Source organism: Lepus europaeus, chromosome 6 (genome assembly GCF_033115175.1).
Source record: "Lepus europaeus isolate LE1 chromosome 6, mLepTim1.pri, whole genome shotgun sequence".
Classification (NCBI taxonomy): domain Eukaryota; kingdom Metazoa; phylum Chordata; class Mammalia; order Lagomorpha; family Leporidae; genus Lepus; species Lepus europaeus.
In genome coordinates this window covers 3813462-3832705 of record NC_084832.1, presented here as the reverse complement: position 1 = coordinate 3832705, position 19244 = coordinate 3813462, and the positions used below count along the sequence as shown (strand labels likewise).

Genomic DNA, 19244 nt, shown 5'->3' with positions numbered 1-19244 from the left:
GACTAGAAATGGGCCAGGCTGAAGCCTGGAGCCTGGAACTCCCATCATTTCTCACATGAGACGGAAGCAGGGGCCCAGGCCCTCAGGCCATCCTCCACTGCTTTCCCAAGAGCATTAGCAGGGAGCTGGGTTGGAAGTGGAGCAGCCGGGACTCAAACTGGTGCTCATATGGGTTGTCAGCGTCACTGGCAACTGCCTAACCCACTGCACCACAGTGCTACCCCTTACTTGAAGAGTTGTTTTTAAGATTAGGAAACAAAAAAAGAGCTCATAAGGGGCCAAGTTAGGACTGTAAAGTGGATGCCTGAAGATTTTCTGGTGAAAACTCTCACATTGCCCTTGTCTGATGTGAGCAGTCGGTGGGAACACTGTCGTGGTGGGGAAGGGCTCTCTGGGATGCTTTCCTGCCAAAGCCTTGGCTGACTTTCTCAAGACACTCTTGTAACAAGCAGGTTTACTGGGTTTTTTGTTTTGTTTTGGCCTCCCAGAAAGTCAACAAGGCAATGCCTTGAGCATCCCCAGAAAGCTGTTGTCATTTCTGTTGCAAGGTTTGCTTCTCCTTTGCAGCACATCCACCTCTTTGTAGCCGTGGCTTTGCTTGTGTTTTTTCGTCTGGGTTGTACTGGTAAAGCTGTGTTGGTCTCCTGGTACAGTTCCTTGAAGAAGATGTTGATGCTGCTTGTCTGCAGCTGATCCGGGTGCGGAAATTGACACCCATGACGCAGAAAGTTTGTTCCATTTTAATTTTTCAGCCAGGATTGTGTGAGACATGCGAGATGAGACACTTATGGTCCTGGCTGTTTTATCTGCTGTTAATTGTAGGTCCTCTTCAGTTAGGGCACAAAGGGGTGACTGTTTCCTCACTAGTGGGCGTGGATGGTCTTGTGCTGTGGGCTGCACCTCCATCATCTCATCCACTCTTAATAGGACTGTCCATCTGTCATTGCTGATTCCTTGGGCGCGTTGCCCCCACCAGCTTTTCATAAAGCTTAAGTGGTGCCACCATCTTTTCACTCAAGCTTCATGTCGCTTGCCCCTGCTTCAGTTTAACAGAACCCACGCTGCTGTGATGGGGCTCTCTCCAAACTGATGTCTGATCTTTCTTAGAGCCTCAAACTAAGTCCTGCTTAGGCGTGTTATACCAAGTCAGTATGAGCTTATTTTCTTGCAAAAAAAAAATTAATGTACACATAGTTTTTTCACAATTTGCATTTCCATGAGCTTTTTGAAGACCATGCTTAAGTGCATAGCAAGTTTCCCAAGAGTAAGAGGCTCAGATGTCAGAAGCTGGGGTTCAGCTCGTCACCTGTGAAATGCACAGTCCAAGGACAAGCACTGCTGGCCTAATGGACATGCTCCTTAGGAATGCCGAATGTCAGGCCCCTCCAGGCCCCAGCTGAGTGAGACCAGGATCCCCAGGTGGCTTCCAAACTCTCAGTTTGTGAACTCTACCCTAGCTCAACCTCAAGTAAAATGGACCCTTGTGTGTATGCACAGTTGGTACTGAGAACAAGTCGGTTATCTGGATGCGACCAATGAGACGTTTTGGAGACAGCGTCACTGGCTGCTGAAGGTGTGAGCATCCTTAGTTCTCTTTGTCCTCCGTGGAGTCTAGCATGTCCTCTCCCTCAGGAATGTTAATTTAGAAAAATAACTAGCAGAGCTGGATGATCTGCAGTGCATACTTGTCTGTTAACACGCAGCCTCACACACCTGCAGCGCTGTCGGATCCACAGGCACCCTGACCAAGCACGCTGGGCCTCGGTGAGCCTGAAGCCGCTCGGGGTCCTATAATGACCCGTGGATCCTCAAGGAGCTGCGAGCACCAATTCCATGTAAAGTCGGCGTTGTGCCTAACTTAGTGTATTCTCCTAAAGGCAGTGCAGGCACTGGTGCAGCCATTCTCTGCCTTCCCTCGCTTTCCACGCGTCTCTCTTCTTCCTGTCCTAAGGAACACCCTAATTCAGTCCCCATTGCCTACAATTGTTATATAGCCTCCTGCTGTGTTCCTTTAAAACTGTGGCCAGAGGCTTTGGGGATTTTATGCGTGTTGGGAATGAGAAAGACAAGTGCCAGTGCTACTGATAGGAGAACCCTTAGAAGTCAGCCCAGAACAGAGGGTGAGAGGACCCCAGGGCCCGGCAGGGGTCAGCCAGGGAGCTCAGACCTTTGTTTCCAAGGAATGTGTTCAGAGGGTGTGGATCAGGAGCGTGAAAGTTCCAGGGTCTTCCCAGTGAGTACTGACACAATGGAACCTGTTGACAAGGAAGAGGAAGACTTGGGGGAAATAGGGCAAGTTTATCACGCAGAGTCTCAGGGCAAGGACTTATCTCACCTGCTGCAAAGACCTGGTGGGTGCTCCCCTTGATCAGGAGGACTTGCCATCGCGCAGCCTCCGGTTCCCTGTGTGTGTCTCCACGTGGAGGCCCTGAGTGTGCAAGCAGGAGGCAGGAGAAGACCTCAGAGTGCTGGGAGGAGCTGGACCCACTGATCTCCAAGTACAGGCAGGAAGTGCTCTGTCCACTGCCACCGAGCCACCTCACAGCCAGCCCAGTGATGTGGCGACAGCAACTTGTCCCCCGGTGCCTGTGGGCACAGAATCAACCAGCCCTGTGCATCTGCATCAGTGTGTAGGGCCCACACAACCTCAATGGCGTAGATTTCCAGAGAGTTACGGCCCCAGAGCAAGAAGCCTGGAATTCGGCCGTGTGCCGAGCCACGCGCTCTTGACGCCCCTGATGTCTGCAAAGAGGATCCTCCTCCCTGCTCCAGCCACACGGGGCTACCGCCTGTCTATGCTCCTCGACTTGGGGGCGCCTCACCTGCCCCTGCCTCTACTGACACCCAGCCTTCTCCCTGCACCTGTCCTCTTCTTCAAGAACGGGCGACGCTGGCGCAGGACCAGCCCTACTCCAGGACGACTTTGTCTCACTGACTGCACTTGCAGGGAACCGATTTCCAAGTAGGGTCGTGCTCACAGGTACTGGGACCGAGGGTTTGAACAAACCTTTTTCTGAGACATGACTCATCCTACGAGAGAGAGTAAGGGGAGACCAAAGGATGAATATCATCACTACACAAAAGATAGACACTGGAAGCTTAAAGTAAATGGGATGCTTGTGAATAATTTCATCTCTATCAAATATTCCTTTTTTGAAAGAAAAAATAAAAGATAATTTATACAACTTTTACATACAGCCATGTGTTTCACTAGTGCAAAAACCTCTTAACTGTAAACGTTAGCTGAAAAAGTTAATCAGATAAAACTAGTTCAAATGAATGTAGGTTGTGTTTGATTTTACACTTTGTGATAGATGAGATTTCCATAAATTATCGACATTTATACCAGAGTCGTTACATTTGTTGAACAGAGTGCGTTATTGTACTAATTTTAAGGTTGAAGATTGATGGATGCTGTATGTTTTGTGTGCTGTTACTTTTAATTATCCTTTCATAATTAAATGCAATTCTCCCATCAGGGATGCAGCCACAGCTTACAATGGGAAAATACCAGGCTCAGCTCGAAGAAGTGAGCATTGCTTCTAATTTGGGGGGAAATTGAAGGAATAAAGAACCTTCCAGTCTGGCTTCCTAGCCAGTGTTCCTCCCCATCTGGGTATTTGTGTCACTGTAAGCTCACCTCGGGGTCCCCGGTGTGTGGGGCCAGCCTCCCTGAGCACTGGCTGATTGGCAAAACCTGTGCTGTCACCCCACAGAGAGTTCAAGAAAAGAACTGAAATACAGAGCAGCTTCACCAAGCTTTGGGGAAAATGGGGTTAGATAAAGTGACTTTCCATGAACTTTATGACTCCACTCACGTTAGGGAGACTTTGCCGGTGACTACATGGCTTTAGCCACGGGGCCTGGGACTTGGGACTTGGAGTGGGTTGCTGGGTTCACTGAATCCCTAATGCGCTGCATTTCCATCTGAGCGTGCACAGAGGAGTCTGGTTCAGCCTGCAAGTCCTCGTGGAATCAGTGGCAGAGGCTGTGACTGTGTTGTGGTCAGTGTCTTCCAGAAGCTTCTTCATCCCAAAACCCCTCTTTTCTCTCATTATTACAGTTTCGCTTCAGACACAACGGCGAGCTCTGTGCTCCTGCCTTCGGAAGACCGGTAGGGTCAGCAGCCTGAGTTTCCGGCTGCTCGTGCTCGCTCCCACCTCCCAGCTCCTTGAAGGTTTTTCTTAGAACCCTACTCATCAGCATCCTCTCATGCTCAGCACTTGGCACTGTGGGGAAGAGACAGCCAGGGCCATTAATGATTACCCCGACTTCGAATTCAACTGCAGGCTTGGACGGCACCCGTGCTGTGCAGTTCTGGTAGCTCTGAGCTCTGCTTCCAGCCCAGCTTGTGCGTCGGCTGGGATGAGGGAGTGTGGTCCCCTTGTCTCCAAGAACAACAGCAATCAAATCTCACGGGCCTCTAGCTCCCATGCTCTCTCACCTGAAGACTTGGGAAAAAAAAATGCAAGAGATCAATTATGTTAAAAAATTATCCTCTTTAGTATTAAATTAATTCAGAATGAATGTAATTCATATTAACCAGAACAGGCTTTCAGCAAAAAATTGTTTAAGAAGAAAAAGGAGGCCAACACCACGGCTCAATAGGCTAACCCTCTGCTATGGTGCCGGCACCCCAGGTTCTAATCCCGGTTGGGGCACCGGATTCTGTCCCGGTTACCCCTCTTCCAGTCCAGCTCTCTGCTGTGGCCCAGGAGTGCAGTGGAGGATGGCCCAGGTCCTTGGGCTCTGCACCTGCATGGGAGACCAGGAGGAAGCACCTGCCTTCTGGCTTCAGATCAGCACGTTGCGCCGGCCACAACACACCAACCATAGCAGCCACTTGGGGGGTGAACCAATGGAAAAGGAAGACCTTTCTCTCTGTCTCTCTCTCACTGTCCACTCTGCCTGTCAAAAAAAAAAAAAAATGGAGAGACTGGCATGTGGGTTAGCAGGTAAAGCCTCCACCTGGGACACTGGGATTCCATATTGGTGCCGGTTTGTGTCCTGCCTGCTCCACTTCTGATCCAGCTCCCTGTTAATATCCTGGAAAAGCAGTGAAAAATGGCCCACATACATGGGCTACTGCTACCCCTAAGGGAGACCCGGGTGAAACTCCTGGCTTCTGCCTTCTTGCTCCTGGCTTTGGCCTGGTTCAACCCTGGCCATTGTGGCTGTTTAGGGAGTGAACCAGCAGATGGAAGACCTCTCTCTTTATCTCTCCCTCTCTCTATAACTGACTTTCAAATAAAAAATATTTTTGAAATGAAAAAAGAAAAATGAAAGAAAATTCAGAAATGAAGACTTTAGTTTGAAATGATGACCTGTGTAAACATTCATGGGATGTGTGCACACATTTTCACATGCACACACTCAGAAAAGTGCATACATTCTCACATACATATGTACATTACACACTTGCAGAGACACACACATGCTGTGTACTCACATATGTGTAATACATGCATTGCATACGTTCTCACACATACACATGGATACACAGGTATCCATGCACATACTCTCATATGTGCACATGGACACGCACTCTAACGTGTGCACACACACTGAAGTTGAAATCAGCACTGTCTCTGTTGTAATTTTAAACCTGCTGGAGTCTTAAGTCATGAATTAAAGAGATTTTGAAGAAACTTTCTTTACACATCCATGCTAACTGTTCTGAAACTTGTTTAATAAGTCAGGCTTTCTTAGCGGGGGGAATATTAATTCTGAGGGGTTTTTTTTGACAGGCAGAGTTAGACAGTGAGAGAGACAGAGAAAAAGGTCTTCCCTCCATTGGTTCACCCCCCAAATGGCCAATACGGCCGGCACACTGCACCAATCCGAAGGCAGGAGCCAGGTGCTTCTCCTGGTCTCCCATGGGGTGCAGGGCCCAAGCACTTGGGCCATCCTCCACTGCCCTCCCAGGCCACAGCAGAGAGCTGACCTGGAAGAGGGGTAACCGGGACAGGATCTGGTGCCCCAACCAGGACCAGAACCCGGGGTGCCGGCGCCGCAGGCGGAGGATTAGCCTAGTGAGCTGCGGCGCCGGCCTGAGGTTGTTTTAATACTGAGAGTTGTTCTGATGAGCAAACTTGGTTCCTCACTAAATGAACCTGAGATAGAGCACAGTGAATAGAGTTTGTAACTGCGAATTCAGCACGCTACCTAAAAGCAAGACGGAGAGCCCTCTAAGTTTTGCTTTAGAGACTGGACTATAGGATAATTTTTTCCAGATTCATTACAAGGGATTTTTTTGTAGTTCAAATGCAGGAATAATTGCATCCATTCATCTTTCTACCACCCTTTGATAAAAAAAAAAATTGTCGGATGAATTCTTATTTCAAAAAGGAACTGACAGTTATATTTGCATTAAAAAGTCAAATAGATAATTTTGAATGACCGCTCACAAGGACAAGAATAAACTTCTATTCAAGTACAAAGATTGCCCCAGAAACCATAGCATTTTCTGCAGGGCAGACTTGAAGCCATCATGTCGATCACCATGGGCTTCTGTGTTGCCGTCCACCTCGGGAAGCAAAGCAGAGGCTCCAGTCACTGTATTGCACTCTTAGCATCATTCAGCCACCGTGAAATAAGTCTCAACACTGTACTTATGCTGTGGGTTACCTTTTGTCTTCGTCATGTTTTGAAAGCAGAGGATGAAAATAACCGGCATTACATATTGAGATTTTTGCTGTGAGTGTGAGGTCATAATGACACAGGAGGACGAGTGGGCACTGCGCCCATTGGGCACGTGTTGGTCACAGACACACTGCCCATCTCACCCCCTTATGTAGCCCAGTTTTGTAATTCCGGGCTAGTCCTTGAAACGTTTCTAAAACAATTCTCCGTACCAGTTTGCATTTGCTGCAGTGAGATTCTTCCAGTATCGCCAGCAGCGAGAGAGAGACAGTTGTCTACAGCGCGACCACACGCAACCCTGACTCACTTGCCAGTAATGTTTGCAGGTGCCTACAGCACAGCCCTTCACGAAGAGCGTTGGTTCATATGCAACAGGGCAACATGGCTGGCACTTTCACATTGTGGGACATGAATGAAGGAGACTCTGAAGCTTCTCTTGCCGCTTTGGTCTTAAGGGCAAGCCTTATTTGTGCACCACATTCTCTGCTGGACATGGGAAAAGACAGGCTGTGCTCTCTCCCCACTTCTTTTTAGCATTGTGGTGGAGATTCTAGCTAATGCAATAAGATAAGTGAAGAAGGAAACCAACCTTTATAGAGGGCATGATCATTTACAGAGAAAACCTGAAAGACTTTACAAAAAAAGTGAAAAATAATGAGCATTTGTAACAAGGTTACAGGATACCAGGTTAAAATACAAAAGTCATTCACGTTGCTATAGATCAGCGGTGAACAGTTAGAATTTGAGGTTAACATTTTACAGCATCATCCAAAAAATGAAAGTGATAAATCTAATAAAATACACACAAAATCTATACAAGAAAAAGTAAAATCTCTGATACAAGAAGTCAAAGAAAATCCAAACAACCAGAGGTTTATGAATAGGAATGCCTGACATTGTGAATATCAGTTCTTCCAGAACACACTGATTGATTCAAAACAGTTTCACCCAAAATCCCAGGGATGGGGCTGGCGCTGTGTGTGGTAGGCTAAGCCTCCACCTGTGGCCCCGGTGTTCCATATGGGTGCCAGTTCCTGTCTTCTTCTGATACAGCTCTCTGCTATCCCCTGGGAAGGCAGTGGAAGATGCCCAAGAGGTTGGGTCCCGGCACCCACGTGGGAGACCTGGAAAAAGCTCCTGGCTCCTGGCTTCAGATTGGCCAGCTCTGGCCATTGAGACCATTTAGGGGGTGAATTAGCAGGTAGAAGACCTCTCTCTCTCTGTGTGTGTGTGTGTCTCTCCCTCTGTAACTCTGCCTCTCAAATAAATATGTAAATCTTCAAAAACAAAAATCCAGGGAGTTTCTTTGTGGATGATATCAATCTGATTTTTTTTTATTGAGAGAGGTAAGAGATACCTTGAAGAACCAGAGAACTGAGTGATGAGCCCACCCACATCAAGACCCATAACAGCATGAAAAGGGGGTGTGGTGTTGGTGACAGCTCAGACACCTACACCAGTGGAGCTCAATGCAGGGCCAAGGATGGAGCCACACGGACATCAGCCACCCCCTCTTGATTTCAGGACAAGGACATGCAGTGAAGAGAGGACAGTCTTTCAACGAGCTATGCCAGGACAGCGGGATCCATCCTGGAAGAAAGAATCTAGACATGTAAACATTTCCAGAGATGGATTCAGAATAGATCCTAAACCTAAATATAAAAGCAAAAACATGAAACTTTTAGAAGGCAACCTAGGAAAGATTCTAGGTAACTTTGTGTTTTGTTTTTCTAAATGTTTACTTTTTATTTCCTTCCATCTACTTGAAAGACTGTGTGTGTGTGTGTGTGAGAGAGAGAGAGAGAGAGAGAGCAGGAGAGAGAGAGCGCGAGCGAGCTCCCATTCACTGATTCACTCCCCAAATGATCACAATAGCCAGGACTGGCACAGGTCAAAGCCAGGAGCCTGAAACTCCCCCCAAGTCTCCCGTACGGGGCCCCAGCCTTTGAGCCAGCATCTGCTGCCTCCCTGGGGGCATTAACACAGAGCTGGCGTGGAGGTAAAGTGGTCAGGACTCCAGCCAGCACTCTGTTAACGTATCCGCACATTCCTTTGGGCACTTAACTCACTGTTCACAACACCCACTACCCAGAGGGAACATTTCAGATACAGCACCAGAGGCTTAATCTACCGAAGAATTAATTTGTAGGCTGGACTTCATTAAAATAAAAACAATTGCTCTATGAAAGACACTAAGAGAGTGAAGGGATAGGCTAGGGGAAAAAATATTTCTAAAGCACATACTTAATAAAGGTTTCTTAAAACTCAACAACAGGAAAATGAACAGCAAAACTTTTAAAAATGTGCAGACAACTCATCCAGAATGCATACAGAAGACAGATAAGCTCATGGGAACAACGTGGTACATACATCCTTAGGCTCTGACAAGTTAAAACAGCAACAAGACAACCTCACATCTATCAGAATGATGGAAACCCCAAACGCTGACAACCCCCCGTGCCAGCCAGAACATGCAGCAACAGGATACGCATTCATTGCAGGAAAGAGAGAATTGTCCAGTTTCTCACCAGAGACTTCCTGTGTGATCCAGGAGTCGTTCTTGGTTTTTACCCAAATGCAATGAGAACTTAACGTCCACGCGGACTGTGGGTGTTGGTGTTTCCAGCATCTTGAATCACTGGAAATGGGGGGGGGGTGTTCTTCAGTAGCTCAGTGAGTAAAGCAGCCGTGGTGTGCGGGTACGAGATGTTTCTCACCAATTTAAATGTGCGCTAACAAGTCATGGTCAGACACCAGTGAGTCTCAGATGTGTGTTGCAAAGCCAGAGAAACCAGAGTGAGAGAGCTGCATGTGAGTCCGACTTCATGACGTTCTTGCAGAGTGGGACATGGGGACATCGTGAGAAATCTGCGTTGGCCAGGGGTGTGTGTGTGAGGGGGTGACCGAGCAGCCGAGGCACACGGACAACGTGACCCGTGGATCCTGTCGACGGGCGGACACGTCCGTCAGGCATTCCTCAGAATTCCTAACTGCACAACGCAGGGTGCACCTTGGGCTGTTGCTAATGAGAGTGCCTTGATACCCTCGCATCCATTAACAAATAGACCAGGCAAGCGCAGGAGGTCGGTGACAGAGGGGGGGTGACCGAGGCCCATTGGGACACTCAGTGCCTCCTGCCTAATGTTTCTGGGAACCTAAAATTGCTCAGAAAATGAAGCCTTTTTTTTTTTTAATTTCCATGTTTGAACAGGAGGGACAGAGATCGATCACACATGGGAAAATGTCTCTGTGCACATTCTGATTTCTATCCTCTTCTTTCCTTCTGGAGAAATAATAGAACAATGATCTATACAAAAGATAGTTATCATTACTTCAACAAATGTTTATTGAACAACATCTGTCTGCTTAGGCCAATGCTATCTGATAGACGTATAATGAGAAATGCATCAGTAATTAGAATGTCTAGTAGCCATGTTCAACAAGCAAAAAGGTAGATGAATTTGCTTTTAATACCATGTTATCTTTTACCAAATATATCCAAAAGATTGCCAATGCAACATGGAACCCACACAAACTATGATGGAGAAAAAAGGTTCTGTGTTGGAAAAGAAAGTGCAGAATTATCTCCTTGTAGTTAGTGTGTGTCAATCTATGGAAGTGCAGCTACCATGCTGGCTAACAGGGTAACTCTCCTTTTCTCAACCAGCCAGAATGTCGACGTACATGCTAGAGAGGTCCAGACTTGTGTCCCAACCCGTCGGCCAGAGCAACTTTCTCATTTTCTACCTGCTGATGGATGGGTTATCTGCTGAAGAGAAATACGGACTTCACCTGCACCCTGTGGGTGCACACCGGTGAGTGTTGCAGTTTTCTCACTTAGAGTTCTGCCTCCAAGTTGTGATTGCAATGGAGTGGTCTCAAAAGGACTCCTCATTCTTCAGAGAGGAGTCGATGACTTGAAGAAATGTTGGATACAGTTAGGATAGAACAGTTCCTGTGACAGGGTTGTAACTGTTGAATGTCTTGGAAGTGTTCTGTGTGTGTATGAATGAAGCTTCCTGTTTTACTAGATTTCAGATCAGGCTGAAAAATCCTGGCACGTCTAGGAACTTTTCCTTTGGGGTATTTTGGAGATACAATGAGGAGTGTGTTCCTAGTCTTTGCTTGTGTTTTGAGATGACTGGTAGGTATTATTTAAGAAATTACTTGTGGGTGATGGAACAGGCTACACCACAGATTAGGACACACAGCTCACCGGAACTGAAGGGGGTGGGGCTTCCTCTCTGGAGGCAAAAAGCGTTTGTGTTCTAAGGAGCAGGCATAGGGCATGGGCTGCTCCTGGGAGTGGGCGGAGACTCAGGAGGGAGCTGCAATCCTGCCAGCTGACCGTGTGTGCTCACAGAGACCGCTCCACTTAGGTGAGGATGGAGACCAGAAACAGCAAGGGAGGCCAAGCTCGCTCAGCAGACAAGTCAGAGTGCAGGAGAGATCCAGCCCCTGATCCACCCACCCTCGGCAGGGGTGGAGAACTGTGTCTGGGGTGGGGGGGTTGCTTCAGGTTGCTCTTAATCCCCCTTGGTGGCTGGATCTTGAAGGATGAGGTGTGTTTGTGAGAAAAAATACAGGCTAGGATAGAGCAGCCCACACACAGTCGCACTCGGAGAGCTGCTTCCTTCTCGGGGTTTGCCCATGGCCAAGCAGTGGCCCTGCAAAGTCGGGATGGAGGAAGCAGGTGGCAGCTGGCCCTGTGCACACACACAGCCTAGCTGTAGCCTGCAGAAAACCTTGCCCAGTTGCCCCTAAGCCTGCTCTGTTGATTTGTCCCTTACTCTGTTATGATCTGGTAGGGGAAATGTGGGACGTGGATGATGCGGTAAAAATCAAAGGTTGGGGACAGAAGCAGCACTGGGGTCCTGATGGAGCTGGGTTCCTTGGGGGAGGAGGACTCCTTTCCTGTGGTGGGGGGCTGGAATGCAGACGCCTGTGGGCCGGGCAGAGCTCTGGGGGCAGCATCAGAAGAGATGTATGGCAGACAGGGGCTCTGAGGGAAGGCCCTGGGTGTGGGGGGCTGCAGGCAGGCAGGGGTGTGGTGGGAGTCGATGAGTGGGAGGACAGCAACCCAGAAAGGACTGTGTGGGTGGAGATTTGGATTTCATGGTGGCAGTGACCCCCGTGTGACTGGGACCCTGAGTGTGGGAAGAATCGGTGTTCACGTTGACGGTGGCTCCACGTCAGTGGGGCTGTCTCTGTCGTCACAGATAGAAGCAGAGATGCAGCTCTTGGGGACATCAAAAGCTAGGGCTGCTGCTGAGAAGGTGATGACAGCAGTGCAGGGGTGAGATGTGGGGATATGAAGGTGAGGCTCTCGGGGTAGACAGGGTGGGACGTCGGCATGAACCACACACGGACGTGAAAAGACATACGTCCCAAAGGACTCCTGTGACTGGCCTGGCAACAGCAGGTGTCAGGTACCGAGATGGTGAGGCTAGAGGGAGGCTGGATCCTTCTCTGGGTGGGGGGTGGGGGGGAGAGACAGGGCCAGGGTGTCCACCGTGGCTGTGAGGTGTGCAGGATGGCAGGGTGGGGCCGGGAAAGAGAGGAAAGGATCCCAGACAGATTTACCACTGCCTCACTAAGGTTACTGCTGAATTCCAGTGAAAATGTTACATCCGGGGCATAGGCATGATGTCATGTTGAGTGGGACAACAGTGGTTAAAGAGGAAGGCCATTATGGGGGTCACCATCCCCTAAACACAGCACAGATTTGAAGGAAAGCATCAGTGTCAAAGTGATGACAACGTGTTGGAAACTCCTCGCTTCTAGGATATCAGAAAGTTTCCGCATCAAAACCTCTCATTTTGTGTCCGAGGAAATCAAAGCCAGAGCCGTGAAGAAGCTGAATGTTATGCTTAGTGGTGCCTTGTGCCTGTGACTACAGGGTGGAGTGAAATTAGGTTTCTGCAAAAATTAAAGGGAAATAAGGAGAGAAGGAGAGGGGTGGAGGGAAGGAAGTGTGGTTCTCTTCCTAGAAATGCGTCTGTGGGATGCATGAAATCTGTTCCCTATAAATTGATAAAAATTTTAGAAAGTTTCTACTGACATGGATACATCACTTGATGGAAACTCAAAAAGTGTGCGCAAAAAATGAGGCAGCGATAGGTTTACTGTGCTGTAAAATATTGAAATCTGTGCATGGCCTTGGCTAGATCGGCGCTTTCCACGGAGTTCCTGAAGAGCCCTTTCTGCCTTGAACAACGATGCACTCAGGCACTGGGTCAGATACGGTGGCCTGGAGGTTTGCATTTCTCTGCCCCATGTTTCTCACCGGCCAGCGCTGCAGTCGGGAGCAGACACTGGTTGTGGGGATGGGAAATGTCCCGCCCCCACAAGCATCCGGAGTGACCCTGCCAAGGCAACCCCGACTCCAGACCCAAATTTCAGTACAGCCGTAGCAGGTTCATTTTTAAGTGGATTGTTTTCTGTGGCCCACGAATGGTGGTATAAATACCCAAATGGGCTTGGCAGAGAAGGAGTTCCCCAGCCCTGGGCGTGTGCTTGTGTCCACGCACAAGCATTCGTGTGCTGTGTGGCTGCACACGCAGTTACGTGTGCCCCCACGTGTCCTCAGCAAGCGAGGACAAACAGCCATGGGAGAGTCCAAGGCAGTGATCTAACCTGCCATTCACTTCTTGGTCTGTGGCTTGGACGCGTCTTTTGAAGTGTGTGCGAGAAAACAAAGATTTCTCTATTGAGCTTCAGTTCTTGACAATGGTTTCTTTTAGCAAGAGGGTTTGGACTCACTTAGGCGATTTAGAAAGTCAAACTGTCAGCAGTGCTTTTGTGAGGCGCTCCAGCAGGAAAGAACTCGGGAGTCATGAATAATTCAATTCCCCCGAACAAAGCAGTTTTTTTTATTAACAGTATTAAGAATATAAAACAACATTTTCCAATAAAAAAATGCCATCATCACTCCAGGTTCATAAAGGCATCAGAACCCTTGTGCAATGACAGGAACAAAATTCACTCTTTAATGGTTAGGCAACTGTTTCTCTTGCTTCACCAAGCTGCACACCCCGTGTGTTGTGGTTTGTGTCTGTGTTACTGGATCTTCACATTTTACAGGGCTGGAGAGACCTGTGGAGTTCATATTAGTTTGTTATTTGTATCTGGGTTTGGATCTAATCTTTGATTTGTTTACGATCAGAAATACAGACCTGGCCTTGCTGGCTTTCTAAACTTTCACAAATCCTTCGTGGGGAGTCTTGGTGTCAGATCTCTGCGTGCAATGCCGAAGCTTTGCTGGCAGCACGGTGTGGTTAAGAGTGCCTGGTCTCTGCCTCTGCCTCTCTGTAACTCTTTCAAATAAAAAAAAAATGGGGCCAGAACTGTGGCGTAGTGGGTAAGGCCCCTGCCTGCAGTGCTGGCATCCCATTTGGGCGCCGGTTCGAGTCCCGGCTGCTCCACTTCTGATACAGCTCTCTGCTATGGCCTGGGAAAGCAGTAGAAGATAGTCTGAGTCCTTGGGCTCCTGCACCCGCGTGGGAGACCTGGAAGAAGCTCCTGGCTCCTGACTTCGGATCAGCACAGTTCCAGCCATTGCAGCCATCTGGGGAATGAACCATCGGATGGAAGACCTCTCTCTCTGCCTCTCTGTAACTCTGACTTTCAAATAAATAAAATTAAAAAGAGTGCCTGGTATGCATAAATAATAATATACTGTTAAGAGTGCTTGCACTGTCATCAGAGCTAGTTACCTGATTTTCTTTTTTAAGATTTATTTATTTGAAAGACAGAGTTATAGAGAGAGGTAGAAACAGAGAGAAAAAGAGAGGAGCTGAGCCAATCCAAAGCCAGGAGCCAGGAGCTTCCCCTGGGTCTCCCACGTGGGTGCAGGGGCTCAAGCACTTGGGCCATCTTCCACTGCTTTCCCACGCGCATTACCAGGGAGCGGGATCGGATGGAGCTGCCGGGACTCAAACCAGCGCCCATATCGGATGACAGCACCACAGGCCAGGGCTTTAACCGTCTGTGCCACAGCAAGGGCCCCAGCTGATTTTGTTTAGAACGATGTTGACATTTCTGTTACGTAGATTTAGACTGTACCAGCATCCGTGTATCCCGCAGCCTCTCTCCTGACACATGACACAGTGCAGCTTGGAGTGACATCTTAATGAAGTGCACTCAGTCATTCCAACGAATTACCGGCATGCTTCCTTCAAAGGCTTTCTTCCGCTTTATTCCTAACAACTCCTGACCCACGTGAAGTGATGTGCAAACATGTAACCGGAGCCGAAGATCTTCTCAATACGAACATCTTCTTATGTAATCGGAACTCAGAAGAAAAGCATTGCTGTCGCCGATGGGTTTATAGTGAAGGCCACAAGCATGATTTTTCCCTTTGTTTCTGGAACTCTAAAAGTTTTCCATGTATCACATAAAAATGGAAGGAGCTGTGAGTCAATATTAAAATAGACCTAAAAATACCTTGCTGTTTCTGATCTGAGAACAGCACTCAAAGTAAGCAGGGAGCATCTTGTCTAACTGTAGGAACACCCGGTGCAGACAGCTCAACTGAGAACAACACTGGTGATGCCTTGCCTGCTGGACCCCACACCAGCCGCAGTCAGCACACGGAGTCTGCGTGCACCCGGAACAGCCAGCAGATGGCGCGCTCGCCACAAAGTCAGGCAGCACCCAAGGACAACAACCGCCCCAAACAAACAGCTCCGGCTCCTCACTGAGCGTTTCCTCCTGAGTTACAGTGTTTCCCACGCCACGTTATTTTTTCTTCCTGGACGACTGTGTTTCCTTCTTCTACGGAATATAAACATGGCACCTGGGGAATAAGTGCAGTTTATGTGCCTGAAAACATATTTAGTGAAAACTGGGGTGATTTGTTGCTTATCTTTATTCTACCCTCAACAGCTTTTGTAGGCTTAGTGCCAGATGCCTTGGGCTCCTAAATCCAAGAAATTATTCGTGATCTTCCTTCATACTGCTGCTTGATGCAAATGCTTGTGGTGCTGCATGATCACTTATATATATATAAATGTATATATTATATATATGTATACATATTTATATATATATATATATATGTCAGATTTTGAATTACAGGCTGAAAGCAAGCGATCCTTTGACTCAGAGCCTGTGACCTTCTCCTAACCTCGGTGTCAGCGAAAGGAAACGCTGACTCACCGAGTGTTTGAACTTGTGACCGCGCCCAGGAGCGCACCTGTCATCCGAGAAGCTGCAGAATGAATTCCCAGCTACTGTTTGGTTTTTGCTAATGGTTTATTATGAACTTTGAACTTAATCTGAGAACATTTCACATGTTGTTTTTAAAGGCAAGGAAAATTAATTGCAGGTGATTCTGCATAATTTTTTGATAGGATCAGACACTTAGGCAGTTGTAGGTTTTAGGCAGTAGAACTTGCAGGTGCTCCCAAGACAGAAGTTTGAGAGAGAAGTGCTTTAAATATGTTTCCCACAGGACGGTCATCAGAGGGAGGGACAGCCATTGTCAGGACACGTGATGGAGCACTTCCCCAGCTCCAGGCTCCGTCCATGTGCTTGTCCCCTCACTCCCACGCTCAGTGGTACCCAGGCAGGGGGCACAGAGTGGGGTCTCCTTCCTGTGGCTTAGGGGCTGGAGACAGAGCTGTCCACAGGAGCCCAGGCCAGACCTGGGTGCTGCTCAGTGAATCTTCTCCCTGTGTTGTTTCCCCAACACGGAGCCCGTGAGCCAGCAGTGCCCACCACGCCTCCTGCCCTGTGTCAGTGAAGTTTAAAGAAAAGAACAGGAGAAGCGCAGGGTGGAAGTCTGCTTGTGTGGGGGAGCAAACCTAGCTAATGACCTTCTACCCTTTGTCACCTCTACTGAAAAATAAGTTCTGGTTCATTTTTAAATTTTGTAACACAATAAAAAAAAATTGGCACTAACAGAGCTTTTATGGCCCTAGCTGAAGAGAACAATGCAGCAATTACAGAAGGGGGGGGGGGTCACCTGTACAAATCAACAGGTGATTTTCACCATGAAATGCCAATAGGAAACACTAGCTTATGATTGGCCTTGCAGAGCTGTGTGTACCTGAAAGCAGAGAGACAGACAGACAGACAGATAGGCAGGCAGACAGACAGATGGATTTCAGGCTCTGGGCTCTGCCTCCTGCATTAACCCTCACAGCCTTACCCAAGAGCTACTGGCACCCTGGCGTTTTATTTCTAATGGATCTGTAGCATAGGTGCGTGCCTTTCCCAAGGACATTTAGTGGGTGAATGTCGAGGTGTGAGAGAGAGATTCCAAACCCACACATGCATGGCTTCAGATGTTCTGTTGATCAGCACATCCTTGGCTTAGGAGGGTCAGATACCAAGTGTTACACGATCGGGGAAGCCCGATATGCTGAGGGTGTGGGCGGGGAGAAGATGGGCCCATGGCGGGGGCCCAGGCAGTGCTTGCCCGGGGGACTGTGAGATCGGGACTCAAGGCTTCCTCCCCAGTGTGTCTGTCACACACACACACATACACACACAGACATTTGCCCATGTCTCCCAACACTGACCAGGAACACCGCCAGCCCTGGGCATCCCTCGTTCAGGAGCTGCAGAGAGAGAAATCGTCAAAGAATTCATCTCAGTGGGGCCCAGCGTGGGGCTCCAGCCAGTCGCTGCTGCTCCCGAGTCAGGCAGCTCCAGAGCAGGAGAGCAGGAGCCGGAGCCGTTTGGCAGAAGCTAGGGCACGAGACGGTTGGGTACAAACAATGGCAGAGCCCCAGCTGCCCCCGGCTTCCCTATGTCAGACTCCACCCAGGAAGCTGCTGGCCAGCTCTGTGCTCTTCATGCTGCAGGCTTTGGGGTGAGGAGTCCTGGTGCAGAAGCCAAAGCCCGTTAGCCGCAGCCGGCTCCTTGTGATAGTCCCACACACTGGTAGAGGCGCCACAGCCCTCACCCTCACATCCCTGTCCCTTAGCTGCGAGGCCCGGCACTGCCCCTGCTGACCTCTCTCTGTGCTCTGCCCCCCTAGCATCTCATCTCCCCGCCCTCACACTGGACACTCCTCGGATTGGCATTCCATCAGCTCCGGTTTCACCAGGAAACCCTTTGGCTCAGAAATCTTTAATAAGCATTGCCTTTCTGCCACATGAATGCAATGCGCTTGATGACAGCAGGTGGCAGATGGCCGGGCTGTAGGGACCAGGGTGAGGGGCTGCTCCCTGTCTGTCAGGTTGTCTCACTGCTGCCCCAAGGAGTGGTGATGGAGCCCAGTTGAGGAAGATGTAGTTCTTTCTTTTTTTTTTTTTTTTTGACAGGCAGAGTTAGACAGTGAGAGAGAGACAGAGAGAAAGGTCTTCCTTCCGTTGGTTCACCCCCCAAATGGCCACTACGGCCGGTGCGCTGCGCCAATCCGAAGCCAGGAGCCAGGTGCTTCCTCCTGGTCTCCCATGCGGGTGCAGGGCCCAAGCACTTGGGCCATCCTCCACTGCCTCCACTGCACTCCCGGGCCATAGCAGAGAGCTGGACTGGAAGAGGAGCAACCGGGACAGGATTCGGTGCCCCAACCAGGACTAGAACCTGGGGTGCCGGCGCCACAGGCGGAGGATTAGCCTAGTGAGCCGCAGCACCGGCCAAAGATGTAGTTCTTTGCTGAGTCAAGATAAACACACTTGTGCCAGGTGGGTGGACATCGAGTGTCCAGGTGCGACCCTTGGCGAGGAGGGGAGTTTGAGTACAGGTAGGACCTTAAACACATGAGGTCTGCTCCTCCATCACCTGTTCCTAATTCCAGGATTCAGAGCGTCTGAAAACCACACACCGACTTAGGACTCGGGGAGCAGCAAAACCTAAGCATGCACTGATAGTGGTGAGAATTACCCTAGTGCGTCTCTGCACATCTGTGTGGCTTCTCTTCCCCAGCGTTAAAACGTCTCAGGAGAGGAAGCCGTCCAGGTCTGCCAGGGGTGTCCACATTGCGTGGCCTTAAGTAGCTCTGGGTTCCAGGACATACTTGTGCCCTGAAAGTTTAGGATGGGGAGTTTCAGGGTGTGCTGTGGAGCTGGTGCAGGTCTGCAGACGGGGCAGGCCCGCTGCCTCTCTCCTGGCTGCCCGTTGAGAGCACAGGGAAAGTCACTGGCTGGAAATGGCCAGTGTGTTTGCTCCTGGGCCTGGACAGAAAGACGCTGCTCTCTCCCCGGGCCCTCCCCTCCTCCTCCGTCCTCAATCTCTCCCTCCCTCACTCCCTCCCTTCCTCTCTCCTTCTCTCTCTCTCTCTCTCTCTCTCTCTCTCTCAAATCATTTAGTGTGTACCGAATTGAGAACTGTGCGGAGCTCCTGAGCAGCTGTGGGTTCCGAGGACTCTGGCATCACTTGGCCAGCCGTGGTTGTCAGATCTCGGTAGACGGGAATGGGGCTGTACCTCCTAGACCTGTGAGGGTGCAGGCTGTGGCTCAGGTGTCTGCTCTGCTGCCATTTTAGAGACGAGGGTGTGCACAAGCGTGGAGGCTCGGGGGGGAACCTGTTCTGCTGCCCAAACCTGCCCGTGTAGCCGCACAGACAGCCCCTGTCCTGGCCGCCCAGCCAGTGTCGCCAGTGTCCCACTGGTCAGGGACTTTTTCTTTCCTGGTCCCTCTGGCCGGACTCTT

The 19244-nt window shown here is 49.4% G+C and overlaps 1 protein-coding gene across 1 annotated transcript in view; it reads left to right on the top strand.

Moving 5' to 3' along the window:
• MYO16 (myosin XVI) overlaps window positions 1-19244 on the top strand; it is a 514229-nt gene that overhangs the window by 219603 nt on the left and 275382 nt on the right. The window contains exon 15 of the mRNA XM_062195254.1: window positions 10310-10457. Coding sequence (XP_062051238.1) covers window positions 10310-10457 — 148 coding nt within the window. The remainder of the gene's footprint in view (window positions 1-10309; window positions 10458-19244) is intronic.